The sequence below is a fragment of the Diceros bicornis genome, chromosome 19 (genome assembly GCF_020826845.1).
Source record: "Diceros bicornis minor isolate mBicDic1 chromosome 19, mDicBic1.mat.cur, whole genome shotgun sequence".
NCBI classification, from domain to species: Eukaryota; Metazoa; Chordata; class Mammalia; order Perissodactyla; family Rhinocerotidae; genus Diceros; species Diceros bicornis.
In genome coordinates this window covers 43692892-43720562 of record NC_080758.1, presented here as the reverse complement: position 1 = coordinate 43720562, position 27671 = coordinate 43692892, and the positions used below count along the sequence as shown (strand labels likewise).

The following is a 27671-nucleotide window of genomic DNA, read 5'->3' as shown; positions in this document are numbered from 1 at the left end:
TAGAATACAAATAAAAGTTTATTGTACAAAATTAAGGCCTTCATATTTCATAGTTCATTCACTAAGGCTCAAGAAAGACTAGGTAATTTTTTAAATCCCTCACAAAAATTTCAGTTTCACTTCCGCCTGACCGCAAACTATTAAAATGGCCTGACCAAATGTTATCAAAACAAACACTATAAATAACACCAAGTCCTTTAAAGACAACTATCCCAAACGTTATTTCTTGGCATATGTGATCTTCATGGCATGGGATGGTGTGATCTTAAATCCTTGTAAAGCATCCCTGGCAGCTCCAGCCTGTCCATCATTTTCAAATTCAACAAATGCAATGTCATGCCTCCCAGGTACCAAACGTACTTCTTTGAAACCAGGAAACCTAAGCAGAAAAAGAAAAACAATTTATATATACGACATCAAATACATAAATGTCTATTCTGTGTTTAAATTCGTTAAGCGACTTTCTGATATTGGCCCAGGAAAAGTATCATATCCAATCAAGAATCCCGAGTAGGCTGAGTCTAAAATCTAATTAATACCATGAAAGAACTGCAGGAATAATGTAAGCTATTTCTATTTTTATCATTACAGCAAAGCTTTGTTTCCTGTTTTACTCATCAATCAGAATTAATAATTCAAACATTTGAGGTAATTTAGCTTTTTATTTGCTAAATCTGCAGACTGGCTTCAATTCATGATTAATCCCACACCAAATCAATGACCTGTAAAGAATTGCTGTCTTGTGATACACAGATGGATTCAAACCATGGAGGCCCCGTTTGTCCTCCAGAAGCTCTCAGAACAGATTTGTTTATGAAAAAACTTACTGATTAAACAGCATGGATAACATCATCTCATTAGTCTCTTCTGGTAAATTATTAAGGAATAAAATATAGTTTGGAGGGTAATCAGGGACCTATTGAAAAGAAAAAATGCAAAGTTACCATTAAGCATAAAAAGTATTGTGAGCCATTTGGCTCTTATATTAAAATCTAAACCTCAGAGAGCTACATTCTACAGCTTATTAAGGCTTATGAAATCTTACTACATCCAACACTAAAGGTGCAAAACAATGACACCAGAGAAATAAACACAAACCTAACAGTAACTAAGCAAAGCAGATATTCAAGTCACTTAATACATATTTAGATGATTACAAACATATTTAGATGATTACAAATCTTATTAACAGTTTTTAAGTATTTAAAACAATATTTAAGTTTTAAGCATCTGGAGGGTCAGTTGTAATTGGAGGATTTTGTCATCTGGATTACATAATTTAAAGATCCTAACAAAACTACAGAAGGCAGCAACGTCCCCCCTCTTCAGCTGGTTACCCAAGTAATAACACTCAGATATTCAATTCCTCTGAATTATTATTTACCACCTCCCAGCACTTAAGAAAAATTGGAACTAGAAAGATTACCACTTAGAACCACTACTTGGTGACTTTTAATTTTTCTGCAAGTAAATGAGATACACATAGCATCCAGTTACATACAAGTAAGTAGAAACAAGCACTGTTACTAAACGAATTATCTGATACCCCACCCTGAGGTTATGGGGAACCACAAAGAGAGGGTCCTGTGTATAAGAGCCTCTCTGTCTTCAGGCTAGTTTCATGAAGTGTAAAGAACTTAAGGGCTTAGAGAATTAAGCTGGCATTTGTGAACTGGACTACAATTATTGCAAGACTTCAAGAGATTAGTAGACAATATAAGAAAATACAAATAAAAATCAGAAGAGAAAAATCCTAGTGATGCAAGGACTTCTATGGATTTAAAGATCCTGTCAGGCTCTAGCATCTGAGGAACCAAGGAGGAAACCATTAGCAGGTAAGTGAGGCTTTCTCTTTGAGGCCTTTGGCGAGGAGACTTGGTAAGGACTTTCTAAAACATTTAAGGAGACTTAAATATATTTGCTCTGAGGAAGTAAGAGCAAGAGGAACTGTAAAACAACTTTGCTCTATTAGAAAAGACAGTGCAGTGCTTCAGCCGACTGGAGTGGAAGAGAGTCCGTCGCCTGGCCAGACTCCCCGAGCTGTGTGTCTGTAAAGCCCTGGGCTAGGCAATGTACTGAGGGGAAAACAAAAAGGTCTGCTCCTAGCCCTCAGGGAGTTTAAAGTCTGTCATTTTGATTCCATCCTTGATACATTAGGGAAAGCAAGGAATAAAGTCAGGTTTTGTTTTCTCCCTCTCAAAGAAAATTGAAATGTTTTGAGAAGTGAGTTTCCATATTAAAGTGTTACATAATTTAATGTCTTGTGTCTTTTAGATGGAATTTTTTTCAGTTTTTAGAGAGATGTAAGTTGCATATTATTCTTATTGTTTTATAATTTTATTTTAAAAAGTAAGCACTCCATGGAAAAAACATTACCTGAGGATTTGCTGTTGAATTTCCTTGGGTATTCACTGAATTTGGTGTTCCCTAAACAAAAGAAATAGGGAAACAGTTAAAATGTCCAATCACTCTAAAAAAGCTACAGGTGTTTATATTTATAATTACTGCATAAAAATAGCATTCATTTAAACAGATTTCTTACTCCACTTAATTTACTTTAAGAACTTACATCTTAACTTTGACTCAAACATTCATGTATTTAACTTGTCAGTTATTTTTGAAAGATCTAGCCCTACACTTTAAAGATTATATCATAAAATTTAACCACTAAGCTTTAAAATTATGAATATATTAACATTATATATTTATAATATAAAATATAAAATTATGGCGAAATACATGGAAAAACCAAGAACCAGTCTTTCTTGCTTTTTTTTTTAACAACTAGACAAAAGTCAAACATTATACTTAGTGAAACTGACTTCTAATCGTTTTCAATCCAAAAGTAACTACTTTTTGGATGATAATTTCACTTTTATCTGGTATTTTAAATTATATTTTGAATTCCTGAATTGTTTAAAGAAAGTAGCTTCGAGTGGAGTACTCATGATTAAAGATAATATCTACAGCACTATTTACAGGCAGCAGAACTTGAGAAATAAGCCAACGGATATTAACGTATTTTACAGAAGGAGGGAACTAAATGTCATGCAAATTCAAATAAAACTGTTTAATATAAATCTGCATATGTAAAGGTTTTTACTGTAATTTGATGCTTAAGCATAAATATTGAGATTTTAGAACTCAACCATTCCAGCTTCTTAAAAGTCTGCCTTTTGTGCACACGCCTCAAAGATCAACCCTTAAGGGGAAGACAGACATCCCTGTCAAGTTTTTAACACCAAAAAAACAGGACCTTCTTGTCCATCTTACCTGACCAGGCTTTTTGTTTGCAGTTGTTGCTGTCTGTTCCACAGTTTTGGCTTTTTTCTTTTCTTTTTTCTTTTCTTTGTCAGCAAAAGTGCCACGCATTTTAGATATTATATCAGAATCTGTTTTTGCATACTGGATTCGCTGTTTTAATCATTTGAAAACAGGTTACTTTTTGTTACGCTGAAAGTTGTTTACACTAGTCATTAATATTTCAAATTTCATTTCCCGAATACACTGCAAGCTAATTTTAAACATCCCTTAGGAAATCTGTCAAATATACTGAGTGCCAAATGAAAATAAATTGTGGCCTATGATTCACAATGTAGACAAAGTTAGATTCAGCTGTGTTCATCAGAAGAAAAATCACAGACTTTCATACGGGAAAAACAGCTTTGAAATATCTGCATGACTGCTTCTCTCCATTTATAAAAGAACAGAGAAAACTGCATTGGAAAGTTGTCTATCCCCTAGCAGGGACTCTCAACAGAAAGGTCAAGATGTGTCAAGCAGCTGGTGCAATATATCATACAGAATTGGTTATTTCCAAAATTAAAGCACCAAAGATTGAGAACAACTTTCCTTTGAATTTGATCTATTATTTTTAAATGAAACAACTAATAGTGGCATCAACTTAAATTTTAAAATGCTTTGAAAGGAAAGAAGAGGAAAGCATCACAGCTAGCGCAACCAGGACACTTGCTTACTCTTATGATGCCACAGCCAGCAGCAACAGTATGCATCACAGCAGGCAAGCGTTAAACAACACTGCTCTAGGACAGCATTTCATCATCTTTAATGTGCATTCCAACTACCTGGACAGCTTGCAAGCCTGCAGATTCTGATGCAGTGAGGCTGGGTGAGGCCTGAGATTCCGCACTTCTAACAAGCACAAAGGGGATGGTGGGGCCCACACTTTGAGTAGTATGGCCCTGGCCTAAAGCATTATCACATAACTAGATTTAACACCAATTAACTGTCCCAAAATTTTTGCTAGGAGTTAAATTGTTATCTAGGGTGTGCCTATTTGCAAACTGCAACTTCCGTTTTAAGGAAACACTTCTTTCCTAGAGCTGAAACTACCTCTCTGATCATATCAAAACACAACAGTCCTACAAATTACTAACTACAATGGTCTTCTATAGCAAGAACGTGATCTCTGTCTGAAGGGAACAAGTGACATTCTAAATCAGTGCCTGAAAGCAGGGAATCTGTCAAAACCAAGAGCAAGTCTCTCCTTTCATTCACTTCAGCTAGAGATGAACGTATTGGGGCCTACCGCTCCACCCCAGGACCTGAGGCTTTCTCTGGCTGCTCTTAGTGTACTTATCTCTACAAGCAACTCTGCTAGTCTTGCAGGTCATCACCTAACCAAAGGAACAGGCTTAGCCTAACTCTGCCTTGGTCCCAAGGACTCCCTCCCAACTCCCTTGGGTCTTCAAACTTCTCCACGACCTGAACAGATCTTGGGTGACCTTGTGTCTGTCCTTATGACACAGTCACCTGTGAAAATCTCTGATCTCAGCCATCATTCTTAGCTGGCTGGTCTAGACCAATAGTTCTCAAACAGAGGCGATTCTGCCCATCAGGGGACAGCTGGCACTGTTGACTGGAGACACTGTTGGTTGTCAAGCTACTGGCATGTAGTGGGCCGAGGCGAGGGACGCTGTTAAACACTCCACAATGAACAAGATAGTCCCCCACGACAAAGAATTACTCAGTTCAAAATGTCAAAAAAGCCAATGTTGAAAAACCCTGATCTAGCATAAATAGCTGTAACAGATAAAAGTCCACCCACAGTTTAGAGAAGGGGCAAGATTTACATGTATGGCAAAGGTTTCATGACAGAAGCTCTTGGGAAGATGGTTCTAATTTACTGAGATGTTTTTGATATTAAATAACCAAATATCCTTGAATTACAGAGAATAATTCTGTTCCAAGTTATAGCAAATTTTATTCATTTCTGATCTGGTATGTTGGCGTTAAAACAGAAGAGCAACTAAACCACCTAAATAAACACAAACAAGACAGTTCAAAGAACATTCTTCTCCGTCTTCCAGGATGCTGGAGATTTGGCAGTTATCTGCTACCTTTGACCAAGGAGAACAGACCTCCTAAAATAGCTCCAATATAAGATCAGTCTAATGGACTTTTTCCATTTAAATAATTAGTTGGCAAAGTGAAGCAAGTACCAAACACCGCAAACAATCTCCAGCTTTTGTGTGTCTGAGTAACAGGCACACACAAACCTGTCATCTCAACTCAACAAAACAGCCCTGAAAACCCCTAGGGGAAGAAACTGTTCCTTCATATTATTGTAATTTTAGATCTAAATTAAAACCCAGCCTTATGCTCCTGCCAACTGAGATCTCAATTACGATACTTCTTTGTACTACTAAGAAAGATGAACTAGTTTCACGACATGACAATTTACTAAAACCTAGGGTATACAGGCATAATCCCACAATTTTCTGGGGTAGATATTTCCACACAGAGGGTGCCCAGTCAGGTCGGACGTGATGGGAAAAGGAGAGTCAGAGAGAAGATGGGAAGAAAACTTGCTGCAGTAACAAACAAAAAGTGCTCAGTCCTGAATTCAACAGTGTGGTATAGGGGTCCTCAAACTACTGACCACAGCCAACATGGCCTGTTTTTGTAAATTAGGTGCTGGGGGAACACAGCCACGCCCATTCATTTGCATACCATCTATGGCTGCTTTTCCTGCTATAAAGGCAGAGTTAAGTAGCTGCAACAGAAATTATCTGGCTCACACAGTCTAAGATATTTACCATCCGGCTTTTTACAGATAGTGTGCTGACTCCCAGCTTAGGGGAAAAAAAATCACAATACTGCGGCCGGCCCGGTGGCGTAGTGGTTAGGTTTGCATGCTCCGCTGCAGCGGCCCAGGGTTCGCAGGTTCCGATCCTGGGCGCAGACCAATGCACCACTTGTCAAGCCATGCTGTGGCGGCCTCCCATATAAAGTAGAGGAAGATGGGCACAGATGTTAGCCCAGGGCCAATCTTCCTCAGCAAAAAGAGGAGGATTGGCAACAGATGTTAGCTCAGGGCTAATCTTCCTCACCAAAAAAAAAACAAAATCACAATACTGAGTATTAGGAGATAAGCCTTCAAGTCCTCACGCTGCCACTGGTAATATTAATATAACCTACAGGCAATTAACCTTTCTGCACCTGCTTCTTCATATGTAAAACAAAGAGGTTAGACCAGTGGTCTGCACTGCAGACTATAGGCCAAACCCAGCCTACAGCCAGTTTTAATACAGCCTATCAGTTAGGGTCTTTTTTTTTTTTTTTTTTTTTTACAATTTTAAAGTTATTAAACATACACACACGAATATGCAACAGAAACTGTATGTGGCCCACAAAGCCTAAAATATTTATTATCCGGTCCTTTAGAGTTTTTGCTGACCTCTGAATTAGACCAAAGAATAGCCAATCTGCTTACATTTTACAGGGGGTGAAACTGAACAAAGGCAGAACCAGAAGAGGACCCGGGTCCTGGAAACTCTGGGCCTTGACTCTTTCCCCAACACCCCTGCCCATCACATTCCAGTTCCAGAAGAAAAGCACTTTGAATCCACACCCAAGGTACTCACTCACACATAGAACCCGCTGCTTTACACTGCCTCCACCCTACTCCAACCCTCTACCATCTCGACTTACACCAACCGCCACCTGAGCTCCCTACTTCCCTTCTGCCCCTCCCACAATCCAATCTTCATCGGCAGCCAAAAGTGAAATCTCATTATGTCACTCCTGAGTTTAAAACTTTCCACGTATAAAACTATTTCGTTTCCATTCATTGTTATTCATTAATAAGACCTATGACTTTAAGTCCATGAACTTTCCTTAGATCACTACTTTATCTGGACTGCATAGCTTCTGGTATATTAGTAATGCCTGAAACTTCAGATTAGATTTGCTCTTTGATCCATGATTTTTGTTTTGCGTTGTTTCACAAGTTTACAAACAGAGGTTTCTTTTTAATCTTCTGAGTTAATAACTTCTAATTCTTTTGAGATGAGACTATTGCCTATACTGCCCTTATTTTTTAAATATTCTATCTACATCTTAATATATTTTGTTTTTGCCCATTTGAACTGTCATAAAATAAGAAGCTAATTATAAACTCTACTACTGTGTTTTATAAAAATAAACATGTAAATAAAATAAAGCAAACTTGCTCTAACACATAATTAAAAGCAGAAAGCAACAGCCATAGTTTCAAGTGTATATTTACAAATCTACCACACCCTTAATAGCGATTAAAGCCAAAATAGTAAGATTGACTTACCATTGGTTTACCATAAAATGGAAATCCTTGTAACTGTCTCAAGGCGTTCGTGGATGAGCCTAATTCCTTAAATATAACAAAGGCTTGCCCTCTCATCTTCATGGTCTTTAAAGCCACAATATCTACCACATGGCCAAACTGAGAAAACAGGGCATATAGGGATCTCTTCAATTCTGCGAAAAATTAGAGGGGAAACAAGTTGTGAATGAAACAATGACAAAATTCTCCATAAAATGACACTGCAGTGAGTGCCTCCTCCACCATGCACTTATTTATTTACACGGAGTTACACATTTTAATAAAAACATCATACTATTCCTATGGACTAATTTAAAAAAGTTATTTGAAACCATTTTATCTACAAGTGAAAACAGCTTCAACACATTTTCAGCCCCTATTTTTATTTTTAAAAAGCCTTAAAATCCTTACACAGAAAGAAACAAACCATTATTTCAGGCACTGAGAAAGAGGTCTAGATGAGAAGTTTTGAAGCAGTATAATTTTTAAGACAGTAGTAATTAAACACACTTTGGTTGTGAACAAATATTTTTAAAAAGTACTTACCTTCTTTTTTAATTTTGTCATTCATATTGTTGATATAAATTGTATGATTTGGTCTGATATCCATGTTTTGGGTTAAATTGTTCAAACAGCCTAAAGAGACAATAAATATTGTTACAAATGGGAAAGATTAACGTACTGTAGTGTGGCATAAGGACACAACACAAGGGTTAAGTTCTCAATTCTCTTTTAATCCCAAATGTCAGAAATTATCAGTTTAGTTGTAGTCTTTAAAACCTCTCCAGGGCCGGTCCCGTGGCTTAGCGGTTAAGTGCGCGCGCTCCGCTAGTGGTGGCCCGGGTTAGGATCCCGGGCACGCACCGACGCACCCCTTCTCCAGCCATGCTGAGGCTGCGTCCCACATATGGCAACTAGAAAGATGTGCAACTGTGACATACAACTATCTACCGGGGCTTTGGGGAAAAAAAAAGAGGAGGATTGGCAATAGATGTTAGCTCAGAGCCGGTCTTCCTCAACAAAAAGAGAGGAGGATTAGCATGGATGTTAGCTCAGGGCTGATCTTCCTCACACACACACACACAAAAAAAAAAAAACCTCTCCAGCACTTGCTAGCCCTCCTTTGTAAACAAGAAAACAGTTCTCAGGCTCAAAACTCGGTAGAGCACTGGCAAAAAATATTTGCAAACGGTATATCTGACAAGGGATTAATCTCCATAATATATAAAGAACTCACACAACTGAATAACAAAAAAAACAAACAACCCAATCAAAAAATGGGCAGAGGAAATGAACAGACACTTCTCCAAAGAAGATATACAGACGGCCAATAGGCACATGAAAAGATGCTCAACATCGCTAGTCATCAGGGAAATGCAAATCAAAACCACACTAAGATATCATCTTACACCCGTTAGAATGGCTATAATCACCAAGACAAAAAGCAACAAATGCTGGAGAGGCTGTGGAGAAATGGGAACCCTAATCCACCGCTGGTGGGAATGCAAACTGGTGCAGCCTCTGTGGAAAACAGTATGGAGATTCCTCAAAAAATTAAAAATAGAAACACCTTATGATCCAGCTATCCCATTACTGGGTATCTACCCAACGAATCTGAAATCAACAATCCAAAGAGGCTTATGCACCCCTATGTTCATCACAGCATTATTCACTATAGCCAAGACATGGAAGCAACCCAACTGTCCCTCGACTGATGACTGGATAAAGAAGATGTGGTATATATATACAATGGAATACTACTCAGCCATAAAAAAAGACAAAATCATCCCATTTGCAACAACATGGATGGACCTGGAGGGTATTACAAAGAGAAAGACAAACAGTGCATGATTTCACTCATATGTGGAATATAAACCAACACACACACAGATAGAACTGTTTGGTGGTTACCAGGGGCTGGGGGGTGGGCACAAGAGGTGGAGGGATGCACTTATATGGTGACTGATAAACAATAATGTACAACAAAAATTTCACAATAAAAAAAAACTTGGTGGAGCACCAGTACCCAGCCAGATTTTACTAACATTATTTCATTCAATACGTTTATTTTTATACTTATCTTTCACTTGTGACAAGTGATACTGTTTTTCCATCTGCCTAATGAAATTATTTTAAAATTGAGTAGATTTTAAGAAGAGTGGAAGAAACTAGCAAATGTACACCCAGTAAAAATCATTAGGATAGAACATTAATGAAGTCTGCCACACACTACTTCACCGGTACACTTAAAAAGCACTTTCATACCAATTAATTTATAAACACCATCAGCAGCTGTTCTGACTCCAATGTTAACTCTAACCAACTTGAAAGAATGGAGCTGAGAGAGAGCAGTATTGCATGATGCTCAAGAGCTCAGATTCTAGTACCAGCCAGATCTGAATTCACATCCTGCCTATGCTTCTTACTAGCTGCTTCACTGAGGGCAAGTTCCTCAATCTCTCAGGTCCACACCTGTAAAATGGGGATGGTAACAGCATTTACCCAATAGGACTCGGAAGACTAAAGGAGATCAAGTTCTAGCCCAGTTCCTGCGTGGGCAGTAAGCACTTACAGTAGCTGTTACTAATGGCTCTTACAAGTTAAGGGATCTGCTTAAGGTCACAAAGCTAATAGGCAGCAGGCCTGGGAATTCAGCCCCTGACTTCTGGTCTCTTGCAGTTTCCTTTCACACTCACCTCACTACTTCATTTTTCACATTGTTTTTAGCTGCAAATTGTGACCCTGCTTTATTTCCTTGGGTGCTCCACGTATTCCCTCATTTCACAAATATTTACACGCACTGAATGTGAACAGTACAGGATGACTGACAAGGGAAGAGCCCACGGACAGAGACCGTACTTGTGCGGGTTAAGAGGTGAAAAGCAAGCTTCTCAGACTTGCGACCCCCGAACCTGGAACCTGGAGGACTGGGTCGTGGAGACGACAAGTGACAGAGAGCTCAAACTAACGGCAGAGAGACCAGAGAGGAGGCTCGTAGACTAATATTTCGTGCGAGGTTTGGTGGTGGCCTGCTAGCGCAGGGGCTTCGGGAGTCGCCTCCCAGCCGCAAAGGGAGCGTCTGGAAGGCCCGCGACAGCGCACAGCGAGCTGTAAACGCCTCGCGCAAGCGAAGGGACATCAGCGATCCTCCACGCCGTACGCGCGAGCCTCCCGCCTCTGTAGACACAGACAGGCTCTCCCAAGCCGCGGCCCGAAGCACGAGGAAGAGGCCACGCGACCCCCGGCCCCAGCCCGTCCCACCTGAGAAAGGCTCCTAAGTTCGCGGGCCCCGCCGGAGCGGCGCGTCGGTCTCCCGCACTCCCTTGTTCCCTAGCCGGGCCCTCCGGGAACTCCGGGCCGGACGCGTGCCGGCCCCACCGTCCGGCCTCGTCCACTCCAGCTCCCCCCGGAGAGCGTCGGGCCGAACGACAACCGGCAACCCGAAAAACGGAAACAGCGAGGTAAAACGCACCCCAACTCACCTGAGGCCTACACCGTGTGCCTAAGAAGCCAAAGCCGGTAACGGAGCCAGATACCGGAAGTAAGGCTGCCACGCGCCTCAATCGAGCGCCGACAAGTCGAGAAGCCGAGCACGGAGTCGATCGATGCCCCGCGGTCTCCAACAGCAGCGGGGAGTCTCTCTGCGCATGCGCACACCCGGGGGCGGGAATGAGGATGAAGAATGGGAGGAGCTTTGTGGGAACCGTGTAGGATGATACTGGCATCCTGGGGTCGTGGAGTGAGGGGCCAGGGAAGGGCAGTGATTCCTTTCCCCTCCCACGACTTTGCACGGTTTTACCCCCGTACGAGGCTGTCTTCCATCTTTCCAAATCCTATATAGTTTTACAGGCGCCAACTACCCAGGCAGGTGCCCTGGTTTCTCCCTTCTCTGGGCTCTGGCTGCCGGGGTTTCACATCACATTTAGGGCAGCCAGTACCCTGCACAAGTCTCCTCCGATTCGTGGGACTCTGAGGGAACTCTCCTCCAACCCTCTACTGATGAGCTTGAATCCCAGAGGCAGCTCGGTTTGAGGCCCCAAAGCGGAGAAATTGGTGTCTGTGGGTGCCTTTCTCACTTGTTAAGGCAACTGCACTCTACTAATAACCAAACACCTACAAGATCATCCACCTAAACGCTCTCAAAAAAACATTCATTTTCTATCATCCTTCCCACCCTCTCATCTCCCACAAAATGCCTAGATTGTTACAGAGTAATACAAGCTTTTGGTGTTTAGGCCAAGCTGAATGTAAATTCCAAAAATACATAGGTTCATTCATTCATTTATCAGATGTGTATAAAGCATCATCTGGAATAGGAAATGGTTGTAATGAGCCAAGGAGAATCTAATCTTGTATCTTCCCCTTAACCGATCTCGCTGACCCTCCATTTCCTCGTCTGTAAACTATGGATCATAATAGGACCTCCTTCTACAGTTTTATTGTGAGGATTAAGTGAGCTACATGTAAAGCGATTAGCACATTGCCAGACACAATAAACGGTTCATAAATGTTATTTCTAAATGCTAGCTATGACTTTGACATATGGATGAAAGGGCCAAATAGGTTGGTCTTATAAGACGGGGATTTTTATTTTAAAAGATTGCCTAACGTTGCAACACCTTGAAAATAATGTAAGCTTCTTGAAGGTGGGGATTTTTGTCTGCTTTGTACACTCAAGCATTCCAGTAACTAGAAACATGGCTGATAAGAAATGTGTATGAATGAATAAATGAAGCTTCATGGAAAAATTAGACAACACTAATCAAATGTGATATAAAGATGAACATAAGTATAGGAAATAATGTTAAACAATCACAGAAAAGCATTATTTTATTTTATATGTATAAGAATTAGAAGAAATGTAAATAGCTCTGTCTCACTTAAGGAATTATGAGAGACTATAAAGAGAATATCCTTAACACACTAAAAGAGAATAAAAAGTAAATAAAAATAATTTCTGAATAACAAAAGGCAAGCTGCCCTGCACCTTATTATGAGCATCTGAGCAATTAATTAATTCTGTTTGATGATAATGAGGATAGCTAAACTATTTTTCTGAAAATAAGCTATAACCTGACTATTATGCAAGTGGTTCTGGCTAACAGCTCATCATAACTATTAAAAGATGACAAGGTAGGATTTTGCGAAGAGACTCTACCTGGGCAGAAAATACTACCACGGGAAGCACAGAGACCTAAAGACAGACTATTACGCGTTATACTGTGAGAAGGGAATCATCCAAAGCCAGCTCAGTGGCAGTGATCTGCCTGCTCTTTCCCAGGTCCTCAGTAGAGCCAGAGCATCTTCCTGACCTTGGGAGTCGCTCTGGACCTTCCAATATCCTGTTAATGGTCCTCGATGGTTTCCTGAATGATTTTGAGAAACCAGTAATTGAAAGCAAGACTGGGAACAGAATGAAAGGAAGAGTGGAGCTTTTCTGCTGTTGCGAGAAGCCTTACATGGCCTGGTTATATAACTATATTAAGAGCATTATACTATCTAAACTTTGGTCAGATGTGCTGTAAAACAACCGTCATTCCTTTATAACCAAATTCACCTCTTAAGGGTCAGATCGGGAATCTGATGTCCAAAGCTCATGGGTTTTTAAAAATAATAGAAGAACTGGGCCGGCCCCATGGCTTAGCGGTTAAGTGCGCGCGCTCCGCTACTGGTGGCCCAGGTTCAGATCCCGGGTGCGCACTGACGCACCGCTTCTCTGCCCATGCTGTGGCCGCGTCCCACATACAGCAACTGGAAGGATGTGCAACTATGACATACAACTATCTACTGGGGTTTTGGGGGAAAAAAAAAGGAGGAGGACTGGCAATAGATGTTATCTCAGAGCCAGTCTTCCTCAACAAAAAAAAAATAGTAATAATAATAGAAGAACAAATTGATTTACTCAGAGTTCTACTCAGTACAGTCTCTCACATTTCAGTTAGGAGACATGATTTACTTTGCTGGAAAACAAGTTTTTTATCGAACTAAGCCCAGAGGCAACGCTATAACACCCCAGCTAGGCTTCATGTATCTACGGTTGATAAAACTCGCTTATTTTAGGGGCATCAGAAAAATTACTACAAACAGTTGGGAATAACACTGTGTCAAGACATCTAAATTATAAAGACGAAAACTGAGGAGTCTCTTAGTGACTCCGAATACACATATATTTTCCTACCTTATCTGCACATGTTTTATGTTTCTCATTACATGTTTTCAGTATCTTGCTGCAGTAGTTTTGAGACAGAGCCGTGTTTAAAGGAAAGTGCATCATAAAACTACAGTGGATTAATTTTGGCTTATTTATGTTAGATAGAGCCACAAAATGTATGACAATTTGTTTGTATCCTCTTTCTCTCCCCTGGTGGTGATTACATTAAGAAATTTATGTAGAGTGAAATTATTTTCACAACAAGCATTAAACAAATCTAGGCATTATTGTTGAGGGCCAACTCAGGTTTACCTTCCTAGCTGATTGGGTTATGTCAGCTGAAATTTCCTAAAAAGCACCCCCACCCTCACAATTCAGGGAAGAAATCATTTTGTGCAATTATTTCCTCTTAGTTCGCGTCAGTCTTTCTGTTTTATTCTTTTTGGAAATATTCTTGTATCAAGGGAAGAAAAAAAACAGAAGTGACTATCACCTCGAATATGTACAACTGTGTTAATGTTACATACATGAGAATAATACCCTCTCCCCAAAACGGGTGGAGTCTGAGATAGGTTATGATAATGTATGCATTCCATAAAGTTTATTGAACAGTAGTTTGCCTTTAAAGAACTGATAACTAATCCAAATCAATGTGGGGGAAAACCTGGACTTCTTACTATTCAATATTATAATATGTCTAAGTTGTGCTTTGTATGGTGTCATCTGACCTCCCCTGAGGTCCGCTAAAGTTACATCACACGACTGCCATTCCCATCAAGACTGGAAAAGTAAGATGCCAGTCCCATGAGGCCCACCTAATACGCAAAATATTATGCAGAAAAATTCTTAAATACAGCAGGTGTTGCTTCTATAATTCAATGCTGTAAATTTTTTTGAGTCTTAAGCTCTATGACAATTTGAAAAACCAAATTTAAAAAAGGAAACTTTTGGGCCAGCCCCAATGACCTAGTGGTTAAAGTTCGATGTGCTCCGATTTGGCGGCCCGGGGTTCGATTCTCAGGCGCGGAACCACACCACTAGTCTGTCAGTGGCTGTGCTGTGGCAGCAACTCACGTGAAAAAAAAACAGGAAGATTGGCAACAGATGTTAGCTCAGGGCGAATCTTCCTCAGCAAAAAAAATTAAAAATAAATAAAAATAAATAAACAAAATAATATAAGAAAGGAAACTTTTAAAAAAAAAGTTGGCCTCAATTATGTAATTTCAAACGTGATAGATCATTGATTTCATGGGCATACCCCAGATACTCTAATCCAGTGTTTCTCAAATGTTAATGTGCACACAGGACACGTAGGGATTTTGTTAAAATCAAATTTTGATTTGGTAGAGCCGGGCTATGGGCCTGAGAATCTGCATTTATAGCAAGCTCCCAGGTGATGTTGATGTTGCTAGTTCCCCACCATTTTCTGATAGCAAAGCACTTCCCCGTTAAGAATGTGTGGTAAGTTATCCAATATCACACACTAGTGAGCTCTGGAGCCACAGAGCTACTACCAGATACAGAATACTATCTTCTCATGTGAACACAAATTGACTATTTCTTTCAAAGGAGGTACTATTTATCTGAAACTTTCCTTTATGTTAATGCCTTCTACTGGGCATTTGGAAATAAATCTTAAGTAAGGATGAGAAAGTCTGGAATTCTTGTTCCTTCTTGACAAGAGATTGCTTGATTGTTTGTAAGGCCCCAGGTCACCTTCTAATTTGTGGTGGTCCTTACAGCTGTGCACAAACATTCTGGCTCTCGTCTCCTTCCAGGCTCATGGAGGGCTTGCACTTCTCCACTCCCTTTGAAAGTTGGCGTGCTCACGTAACTTGCTTTGGCTAACGAAGTGAGAGGCCGTGAGATATGCATCGCTTCCAGGCAGAAGCACCAAGAGCCAGGGCACAGTTTGCGACGTGCCCTATTTCATGTCTTTGTGATCTTGGAAACATATCCCAGGATGGAACCTCTGTCAACCTCAGGTCCCTGAGTGACTACGATGATTACAGAACACCTCCCCTACACACACGCACGTTCCAATTGGTCATGTGACATAAGCAAGAAATAATTAACTGAGATTTAGGGGACATTTGTTAGTTAATGTAACAGAACCTAACCCATCCTGACTTTATACACTAATTAAAACCACCTCCGAGAAATCATTCTTAGAAAGTTCAAAAGAGTTTTATGTGAGCAGTTTTACAATTACAGATTGTTTTTGAGTGCATAAGAGGTTATATATCTGAGGTGACTCATTCCTTTTGAAGGAAAAATCAAAGTAATCAATTTATAACTATATGATCCATCTTCTGAGTGACCTTTATTGAGTAATTTAATCCCAGATTTATTGAGCACTTATGTAAGATGGCTATATAAGAAAATAGCTTGAGGCCTAGCTGAGAGAAAAATTAGTGGTTGGTAGCATTTTCACATACCTTCAGAGAGGGTTCTGAAGAAACAGAGAGATGTCATGTTCACACTCTAATTTTAGAGTGGTCAGAATTATCCTGCAACAAAAGATCAGGATATATATAAAACATTTCAAGCAAGATTTACCATCATGAGACGTGTGGATTCTTATCACAAAAATGTTGAAAGAAAAAAATGAAGCCTCTAGTTTGAATTGCAGATTATGTTCGGACAAGACAACCCTGAAAATTATTTCTGTCTAGGGAATCCAAAACAATTATGTAAATGAGGCTGGTACTTCCTATTCTATTTTGTTTAAGGCAAATGTGGGTCAGTTCAACTATTGTAAATTTCTCTAATATCCACTGGCAGTAACATCGGCACAGGGTTAATGAGTACATTAAGATGGATGGTGAAAAAATAAGAAATAGTGTTTATCTCATATTGATATTGGATAGTCTCCCTTTAATCATAGTCTTTTTTCCAGCTTTAATATGAAGCTACTTTCTGACATTTAATGTTATCAAATTACTTCAGCTCCTGAAAGGTATTAATATAACTTATAATGCATTTTGTCACTTCAGTAGAAGATTCTGAATAAGACTGGTCATTTTAGAAGCCTGAAAGAAATTAGTTCTGAGTTATTTCCTCGTGACTGAAATTGCAAACGTCAGATTCCATTACAGGTGGCTAAGACCGGGAGAGCTCATCCCTTGCTTCTTTCAGTATAGAGTACCCCAGAAGTCTTTGTGGAGTGTTAAGCTTTAAATAGCTTGACCCTGTACTAAGACTTTGGGACACTCTTATCTTCCTTGAACACCTACAATATGGCGAATCCTGTGCTAGCTACTGAAGGCCCAATAGTGAGCAGGCCAGACGCACTCCCTGCTCTCACAGAGCTTCTGATCTCTAGGAGGTGTCAGATCAATAAGTAAAGGTTTCTGAGTTGTAACAACTGTGGAGGTATTACTATCACTATTGCTGCTTAGCTAACTATCCCAAAACTTAATGGTTTTAAACAACAGCTGTTTGATTATGTCTCGTGGACACTGTGGGTCAGGAATTCAATCAGAGGGTGGCTGGGTGATTCTTCTACTCCTCTTGGAGCAACTGAAGTCACTCAGTGGGACTCAGCTGGTGCACGGGCTGGTCTAGGGGATCCAGACAGCAGCACTCACACGTTTGCTGGTAGGAGCGGCTCAAAGACTGAGCTCACATGGGACTGTCAACTGGAGCAACCAGGCACGATGTTTCCAGCGTGGTGGTCTCAGGGTAGTTGGATTTCTTACACAGGGGCCAGGTTCCCCTAGACTAAATGTCCCAAGAAAATTAGGTGGAAGTTTCATGACCTTTTTTGACCTAGCTGGAAAGTCACACAACAAAACTTTTAGCAATTTCTTATGGCTTCAAGTGAGTCATAAGGCAAGCCTAGATTCAAGGGGAAGGAAATTGGATTCCATTTCTTGATGCGGGAATGGCAAATTCACACTGTAGAAAGCTTGTGGGAAGGGAGATACTATTATGGCCATCTTTTTATTTTTTTATGGTGAAAAAATTCGTATTTAGAATTAGCCAGCTGGATTCACTTTAGGTGATCCCAGTTTTGTTGGCAACATTCAAAGCATCATAGGCAGGAGCCAGATATTCCTTCTTCTCTCCATCAGGCCTGGTCAGGGTGTTGACCTTGGGCACGTCAATGCTGTAGAGCTTCTTCACAGCCTGTTTGATCTGGTGCTTCTCGGCCTCGACACCCACAGTGAACACAGTGTGTTATTGTCTTCTATCTTCTTCATGGCTGACTTGGTGGTCAGGGTAAATCTGATGATACCATAGTGGTCAAATTTGTTTCTCCTGGGGGTGCTCTTCTGAGGATATTTGGGCTGCCTCCAGAACTGTAGTGTCTTGGGCTGTCTGAAGGTGGGTGATATGTGGATCTTCTTTATGACCATCTTTGAAAATGCAATCTGCCAGAGGAAGAAAGAAAGAAAAAAAAATGGAGGTAGACAGAAAGACTGTATAGACCTAAAGGTCAGAAGGAGTGGACAGTTAGAAAGGTAGTAAGTAGGAGGAGGGCAATGGAGAGTTCCAAGGCAGAGTGAATACTTCTTGCAAAAGCCCTGAGATGAAAAGGAATTTGCCAAATTTGAGGAACTAAAAAAACAAACAAACAAAAAAAAGACAGGTGTAGCTGGAGCTTGGAGGGTGAGGTTTCAAAGATCAGGTAGCATCTTGTAAGCAATGTTAAGATATTTGAATGCTATGCTGAGAGCAACAGAAATCAGATGTTTAAGCAGGGGAGTAACATGATCTGAGTCTTTGAGTGGATCTTTCTGAGTGAAGTGGAGGGGTTAAGTCTGGGCCAGTTAGGAAACGGTTGCAGTGTCCAAGCTGATGATGAGGGTAGCCTAAATTAATGTAGCAGCAGAGAAGTAGACACACTTGAGTTCTTTTTAAAGACATAATTGACAGGTCTTGCTGGTGGATTGAACATGGAGAGGGTAGGGATTATGAGATGTATTAATTTCCTAGGGCTGTTGTAATAAACTACCGCAAATTAGGTGGCTTAAAACAGCAGAAATTTATTCTCTCACAGTTTTGGAGGCTAGATGTCTGAAGTCAAGGTGTCAGCAGGGCCATGCTCCCTCTGAAGCCCTAGAGGAGAATCTGTTCATGCCTTTCACTTGGCTTCTCATGTTGCTGGCAGTCGTTGGTGTTCCTTCACTTGAAGACGTGTCACTCTGCCACAGTCATCACGTGACGTTCTTCCTCTGGGTCTCTCTGTGTCTCTTCTCCTCTTCTTATAAGGACACCAGTCACATTGGATTAAGGACCCCCCCCCCAGTATGATCTCATTTTAACTTACATCTTAATCACATCTGCAAAGACTCTATTTCTTTCTTTCTTTTTTTTTTTTTTGAGGCATATTGGCCCTGAGCTAACATCTGTTGCCAATCTTCCTCTTTTTTTTCTTTTTTTCTCCCCAAAGCCCCAGTACATAGTTGTATGTCATAGCTGTACATCCTTCTAGTTGCTCTATGTGGGATGCTGCCTCAGCATGGCTTGATGAGCGGTGCGCAGGTCCACGCCCAGGATCCAAACCCGCGAACCTGGGGCCATCGAAGCAGAGCGCGTGAACCCAACCCCTTTGCCACTGGGCCGGCCCCAAGACTCTGTTTCTAATAAGGTGACATTCGCAGGTATCAGGGCTTAGGGTGTCAACATATCTTTGGAGGGGGGCACAATTCAACCCACAATATGAGGAAAAGAAAGGAATAATCATGCCTCCCAGGTTTCTGGTGCGAGTACTTGGGGGAATGGTGGTGAATGGTTTTGAGGTGAGAGCAGGCTGGAGGAGGCAGCCAGGGAATCGAGTGTTTTATCTTGAATAGGTTAAATTTCAGTTGACTGAGAGACATCCAGGTGGAGATGTCAAGCAGGCAGTTGGGTAGACAAGCCCGGAGCTTTCCGAAGGGAGACCTGGACGGGAAGCCCTAATTCGTAGGATCTGTACCCTGCTGAGTGACAAACAAGGGAGTGCAGATAACTCGCTGGGGAGAACAGAGAGAAAAGCCTAGAGCCCTGGGGACCTCCATTCAATCTCTCAACACATAGGAGAGAAAATCAAGGCCAACGGTGTGCTGGTAAATGTTTAACAACTGCTCTGCAGGGAGAGGAGAGGAGAGGAAAGCCCTGATTTGTGGAGTTTGCCAATTCCCATGGTGTAAATACTCCCACCATGGTCACAGGCTTGAAAAATTCCTGAAAATTCAAAACTTGATTTCTGCAAGCTGGTACAAGCTGGCGCCAGCACGCCTGTGAAGTCAAGGCCCTGTTTCGTGCTACTAGTTGTGTAAGCTGAACAGTTAACTTACCCTCTCTGGGCCTTGGTGTCTTTATCTATAAAATGAATGGCTGCTCCTTGGTCTCTTCAGGGTCCCTTCCTGCTCTCACACAGCATAAATCCCAACAGCAAAACTTTGGTTCTGGCCTGATAGTAATGGTGCCCTTTGAACGGGGGATGTGGTGTTTTACAATTAAACAGTTGAATGGGCAAAGTATAGGTAGTGACACTCCTATTCAGTGACTGTCAGCTCCTGGCTTACAGGTTTTTATACACACACATGAAAAAAGGAAGACTGGAAAAGACTCTCTCACTCCTTGGAGTCCTGTCTGTTGGAGTCTGTAACGGACAGCATCATTTCACCCTTTTTCAAAGACACTGCTAGTAGTCATCCTGTTCTTCAGCCAAACAGCGATCAGATAGGTTGGTCATTCTAAAAGCCAAGTCTGACTGATAGTTTTCTGCATAATACATTTCATGTCATCATCAATTATTTTGTTTCTTGCCAGACCAGGTGTTGAGAATAGCGGCGTCTTGCCTTTGCCACTTACTAGATATGAGAGCTTGTACAAGATACTTAACCCCTCTAGGACTCAGTTTCCTCCTCTGTAAAATGGGGGTAATACAAACCAAACTGGGGGTCACCCCTAACATCTGCAGCCCCAGGGAAAGAGTACAAAGGGAGACTGTTGGTCCCTCCCCCTCCGAGCTTGCCCCATCCCTTCCGCTCTATTCCAAACCTCCAGGAACTTCACAAGAAAATACACAAAAATCCAGCTGGCAAGTCCAAGCTCCAGTCACCCTCTCCTCAACTCGCCCCTGCCCCAACAAGTCACCTACCCCTTGAAGAAGGTCTGCCCTTGGGAGTGCAGAGGCCCTGAAAGAGGACTCAGGCCATTCAGACAGAGGATTTTGTGTCCCTGGGCCCAGAGTATAATCTATTAAAAGGGAAAGGATGCAGGTTCTGGGGGTTACGGCCACTTGGCCCCATGGACTGGGAGGGGCATCTCCTGCTCCTCCTGTCTAAGGGTGATGCTGTCAAAATAAATGGTTATTGTATGGATTATATGAAATAAAGTAATGGGAAAGAAACTACTATGTGTTTAACACATAGCAGGTGCTAAAAATGGTGGTTTCCATTTCTTGCCTTGGTTGTATTTGAGTAAAAGGGGTTCTTTCCATAGGAATTACATATATAGGTATTAAGCACATTCTATATACTATGGGAGACACAAGGCATGTATAATATGCCATCTCTGCTCTCTTAGGCCTTACAAACTTGTTGAGGAAAGAAGACATTTAAAAAGTGTAACTGACCCAAAAGGCACTTTATGAAATGTACAAAATGGTACACGCTCCGGCTCTGGGGAGTGCAGAGAAGTGGGAGAATTTGAGCTTGGATGCTCAAAGAAAGCCACTGAGAAAAAACTCTGAGAATGGACAGAGACAAATAAGGCATTCATAGGTCACATTCAGGGACAATGAGTAGACTCTACCAGAACGTTAGAGTTGGAAAGAAATATGAAATAACTGGAATAAATAGTGCTGATTAGCTTCTCTCTTTGATGCTAGAAAATGGGGAGCCATTGAAGGTTTGTTTTTTTTTAATACTAAAAAAAGTTAAAAAAATTACTCAGAGATTTTCAGTTAGTTTTTGGCATGCAGATTGATCTTTACAAGTGATGCATATGGCAAATACAGGATTTATAAGAGAAAGGAGAAAGAGGAGGGAAAAACTGTGGATGGTCTGGGAACGGGGAACCTTGGTTTACTTGTTTTGGGAACACCGATTTTCTGGCAGCTGGTTAAAAGGTCAGCTGGACCATCTGCCCTTGAGCACTATTTATGAATCGAGCACAATCTTTGTGGCTGTGGTAGGATCCCTGGGAGTGTGAGTGTGGCACACACAGGTGGCAGGCCGGCCATCTCTCTGGAATGCCCATGTGTCTCTTTCACTAGCCTTGCCACTTCCTTAGGCCACAAAGCACCATTTCCCTCTTTATAGGTTCTCAAGAGCATTACATATAAGTAATTTAATGATAGTATTAAAAGTTTTTAAAATTGGGCACAAAATCACCCTTTTAATACAATTTTTCTATCAGGGGGTATTTCCTTATGGCCTATTTCATCTGCCTATTTTGCATAATTATAATTGAATAATATAAGTGAATATATAATTTTGCATCTTTCTTTTTTACCTTCTGTTACATTGTTGCCCTCTGGAGATTTCTCTACAGAAGAGTTTTGGCCTCACATCATTTCTTCTCGCTCCTAGATCCTCAGGGGACACTCAAGAATGGATTAAAGATATACCAAAAGGAAAAAGGGGGAAAAAAGCAATAATTAGAGAAACAAAAATTCACAAGAAGCAAGAAACATGTCTTGAAATAGTTTAAAGTTTGCTTGTGGAGGAGTCTGGCTCACTCTGAATAGTCCTAGAGCTCTGAGTTAAGACCAAAAGATGGAAGTCACAGGCAGACAAATTTCAGCTTTCAGAGCAGATTGAAAACTCAGCAGGCTGTCTCAGGGGTGGTGAGTCCTCATCACTGGAGGAGTTCAGGTGACACAGAAGGACCACCTACCGGGGATACTTCTGAAGGTATCTAAGCATGGAATGTGGGGCAGGAATGAATGGCATCTCAGAGCCCTGACATTCAGTCTGTTGGCTGTTCTGGTTCTATTGCTGTGAACAAATCATCTTAAAAATTACTGGCTTAAAACTACAACAATCATTTTAGTATTTTCTCTCACAGTTCTAGGGATTGACTAGGCTCAGCTGGGCAGTTCTTGCTCGGGGAATCTCGTGTCAGACAGAGTTGGGGTTGGGATCATCGTGTCTGGCACCTGGGCTGGCAAGACTCAAACAGCTGTAGGAACATCTGGGTTTTCTGGGCCTCTCTCTACTTCTGTGTGGTCTTTCCAGCGTGGTGACTGCAGAGTAGTGACTTCTTACACGGTAGCTCAGAACTAGAGAGAGAGCCAGGCAGAATTTGCATTGCCCGTTATGACCCACATTTGGAAGTCACATAGTATCTCTTCTGCTGTCCTCTATTAATTGAGACAGTCACAAACACCTGCCCAGGTTCAAAGAAGGGGACATAGACTCCACTCCTGACAGGAGAAGTGGAAAATTTCTTGAGGTTCATGTGGGACCAGAGATATTCTTGTGCTCACTTTTGGAAAATACAATCTGCCACATGGACTTTCTCAAAGAAGGGTTTCTCCCATTCCTGGGTAGGGTGTCAAGCCAACATAATCATCACTCTCCTCAAGATGCCTCAAGTCTTTTGGGCCATGGATGTCTCTGATATAAAGATCGTAACAAAGAAGAGACACTTTATGTGAGGAGAGACACTTATTTTCCCCACAGTTTTGAGATCAATCCAGAACTTAGGGTAGGGGAATAAACAGGACTGACTGATAGCGACATTCATGAATAGTGCAGGAAGCCAAACATGGAGCTAGCATGCATATCCCTCTCCACATCCTAGTGGAGAGGGAAATACCATCAGGATCCACTGATCAGCCTTAATCTGTAGGTTGGGAAAGTATGGATTATACATTTCTATCCATCTGCAGGCATCAGTGGGGAATCATGTTCAACTGCTAACAACAGAGATTCATTTGCTGTGGCTTAAACTCACAAATGTTTATTAAATAAAAGACAACTGAAAATCAGCAGTCTAGGGCAGTTCCACAAAGTCTTCATGGATCAGATTTCTCTCTATTTTTCTCCTCTATTTTCTTGCTTTATTTTTCTGCTTCCATTCAAAAGATCACCTCATAGTCCAAAGTGGCTGCTAGAGTTCCAGCAATTATATCCACATTCCAAGCAGCAGGAAGGCAAAGGAGCAAGGCTTATCCCACTGTCTCTTAGGTAGTCTTCTCAGAAGTCTCAAACTATACTTCTATTTATATCACTTTGGCCAGAACTTAGTTGTATGGGCTCACCAAGTTACAAACAAGGCTGGGAGAGCAGTTTCTTAACAGGAGATGTTGCCCAAAGTTTCTTTCTGAAAACAAAAAGTGAAAATTAGCATTTGGAGGCAAAAGGCCCTCTCTGTCAATTTCCTGCTTAAAAGATACAAAAGATACTCATCAAGCTAAATGCATCACAAAGACCTTTCTAGTGAAATGTAATTGTGGTAACATTTATTATTTTTAAGTGCCTCCCAGAAATTAGAGATTTACTTCAATACTTTGAAATCTGAGGTGGGAAATAGATTTTATCGAATCCATTTCCCCACTCTAGACAACTGACAACAGCATACAAATCACGTTTTAAAACCTCCCCTAATTTCAAAGCACATTTTGCTCTTTTAGTCTAAATGACTGAAGTCACAGCTATTACAAGATATGAGGACAATCTGAAACTTAAAGGATGACTCTAATGCTCTGAAACATTCAATGAACTGATCCCTGTGCCTTGTGTTTCTCACGTAATGGTGACTCTCCTCAAGGTGCTGGCAATTTAGGTAATTGTCGATATTAAAATATTTGCTCAGCGTCACAACACACATGAACGTGTACAACCATCCACACAGGAAATGTCACGAAATACGTTTCTAGTTTTCTCCCCCTGCAGACATCTTACACTTGAAGGCCCAGCTGAAGTCCCCCCATTTCATTGCTGAAGCTTTTCCCAGCACCAGTGCTCTGCGGTCCCGTCCCCCCACCCCTGTACTCAGGGACGGATTCCACCGTAAAGCTCAGACCCAACATTTAACAAACATTAAGAGAACATTTAACATTAGTTCCAAACATTTCAGTACCTCATTGTGGCCTCCTAGTGTCCCATGTAGAATTCTTATCTTCCCACACTGAGTGCGAGCTCTCTGAGTGCCTCACCCTTTTTCTGTATCATTCCATTTTAAGCTCTCGATATTTCCAGGTTGACAGTCCTGTAGATGGCTCTAGCACCAGCCATCAGAAACCAGAGGAGCATATACGAACCAGCTCATTGAAGTGTCCACTGAGGAAAAAAAACTTACTCCAAATCTTTGAGTCTCAAAAGCAAACGGTAACACACATTCCAGAATAGTTAAAATGAAAAAGACAGACCATACCAAGTGTGGAATAATTGGAACGCTCATAGATTGATGGTGGGAGTGTAAATTTGGACAACCATTTTGGAAAACTGACCGTATCTACTAAAGCTGAACATGGGCGTATTTTATGACCCAGAAACTCCACTCTGAGCTATATACTCAACAGAAGTGCACAAGTACATGCAAAATCAACAACAAAACAAAAACATGCCCTAGAATGTTCAGAGCACTATTCACAATATCCGCAATGAGAAACTACCCATAGCTCCTTCCACAGTATAATGGAGAAAGAGATTGAATAAGGTGTATGTTCACACAATGGAATACTACATGACAGCAAAAACGGACAAACTATTGCTACATGCAACAACCTGGATAAATCTCACAAATATAATGTTGAGTGAAAGAAGCCAAGCAAAAAATAGGCCTTACTGCTTGGTTTCATTTATATAAATTTCAAAAACAGGCAAACTAATCTATCCTCTTAGAAATCAGGATAGAGGTTACCTGAGTAGGGAAGGGTTACCCCAGGAAAAAGACATAGTGAGGGCTTCTAGGAGGCAGAGAATGTTGTATTTCTTTATCTGGTGCTGGTTATATGGGTATGGCGTAGTATTCACTTTGCGAAATGCAAACTGAGCTGTACACTTATGATTTATGCCTTCTTATCTGAGTATGTTATACTTCAATAAAAGGCTTACCAGAAAACAAACACTGAAACCGTGGTTGGTATATAGTGGGTAATCACACATCCCGACTCGCCTGTGTGTTACTGGGCACTGTGAAATGAAGGGCTCGTAAGAAAATCTCCAAACTTGCATGTAGCTCTAATATCCTACAGTTCTACAATTCTATTAAAAGCCTATTGGAAAAAGACTAGAAGAAAAACTCTTCAACTTTAGGCCACAGTGGGGAATTCCAGTCGCTAAGGAGGAGGCCCTGGGGCTACCAGCCCTCCGTGCCTGCGCTGACTATCCATGTGGGGGCGATCAGTGTGTGGCAGGGCAGAGCGTCCTCTCCTGAAGAGGTGAGACGCCGAGAGCCTGCACTGCAGCTGTGCTTTCTAGGTTTCTTCCTCACCTTCTCTTCCGTCATCCTCTTTTCCTTCTTACCTTGTCAGCACCTTCCCTGCTGGCACCCTTTGCCTCCAGCGCTGACAGCTGGCTGTGAGAAGTGCCCCTTTTCCTCTTCCCTCGTGGGCATCTGTCTTACTTCTCCCTATTATGGCCGCTGCTGTGAGCTCTCGCATCCTTTGTGTGGTGTGTTCCCCATTCACTTACTAGCTAAACTTGCCCTGTTTTTTTCAGGCAGCACACAGCATTTCAAAATTAAAAATTTTAAACACTCTCTCTCTCTGCCTTACCTTGTTAATTTCAATGTGCTACACTACACTGATTGCTTAGAAAAAAATAACCGAGGAGAGAAAATAAAGAATAGAGGCATTACAGATGGGCAAAAGGATGCAAGGTAGAAACGGATGTGTGACCAGCACCTCCCATCCCGTCACTTAGTCACTAAGCACTTTCTGCTCACGTATGGGGACAGGTGACAGAACATGCAAAGGATGCCAGGCATGCTCTCCACAAGCTCCTGACCTAAAGGGTCCATTTCACCATTGCATTATTAGAATTGTTGATTTCTCCTTGTTCATGTACAAATATATATGTAATCAACAAGGAGAAATCTCAAATTAATAATAATGCAGTGATGAAATGGAAATGACACAGGGACAGAAAAGGGCCATGGGGCCCTCCGAGACAGTGTCAGTAGCATAAACAAAGCCTCATGGAAGGCAGACAGACAGGTTAAAATTGGAAACACTTTCAGTGCAGCCCAAGTCCGAGGATGGTTTGAGAGATTAATGGAGCATGTAGCAGGCTGGCTCTATAATCATGAAATATAGAGAGAGCACAGAAGTTGGCTCTGTTACCTTCACTTGGGGGCTTTTACTGGGGAAGATTATTTCCGAGGGAGGGAGAATAACTAAGGGAAATCGTGTGAAGCTAAGGAAATTTTTGAACAAGGAGAACTAAAATCTAGTCCATTGTGGAAGCATTGTTAAGACAAAAGTCGTTAAAGTTCCGTCACTCATGATACTTAATGCATTGCTGTAGGAACTTGGCCTTCCTCCCTTGCACTGCTCAATGCACGGTCCAGGCCTGCCTGCTTTGGGTCTGATGCATTTGCTGGGACTCGAGAGGTAGAAGAGTGGGGAAAGTCAAGAATATTGGTTTGTTCCTTCCACCCTCCATTCGCATCCCTGATATAAAACAACCTAATCCAGCTGTTAAAGGATGAGCCAGATGTGACGGGACTCATCTCATCCATTTCTAATTTCTGTGATTTTTCTGGTCACAAACTAATAGGCTATAACAGAGAAAAATAGCCGAAGTTCTATTGGAACTGCATACAGTAAAATAATCCTGGGTACCCAAGAATGTATCTTGCTGCCTGGTTTAAGGATCATTGTCTATAAGGCCACCAAAAGATGAAAACCTATACAAAGCTTCATAGTAAACGTCATAAGAGCAAACACTTTTATGGGGTTTACTATGTTGCCAGTCACAATGATCTATGCCCTTGACAGGTACTTCCAACCACAACCCTTTGATGGAG

The 27671-nt window shown here is 41.3% G+C and overlaps 1 protein-coding gene and 1 pseudogene across 1 annotated transcript; both read right to left on the bottom strand.

The window, feature by feature from the left end:
• SNRPB2 (small nuclear ribonucleoprotein polypeptide B2) lies at positions 1–11177 on the bottom strand. Its single transcript, XM_058563264.1, has 7 exons — positions 11086–11177; positions 8150–8239; positions 7586–7758; positions 3274–3414; positions 2377–2427; positions 828–916; positions 1–379 (listed from the first exon to the last, which is right to left on the bottom strand). The coding sequence occupies exons 2-7, from the start codon at positions 8211–8213 to the stop codon at positions 220–222; spliced, it is 678 nt and encodes a 225-aa protein (XP_058419247.1). The 5' UTR covers positions 8214–8239; positions 11086–11177; the 3' UTR covers positions 1–219.
• Positions 11178–17753: 6576 nt separating this feature from the next.
• Positions 17754–18115, bottom strand: LOC131418214 (large ribosomal subunit protein uL23-like; annotated as a pseudogene).
• Between the last annotated feature and the right edge of the window lie 9556 nt (positions 18116–27671).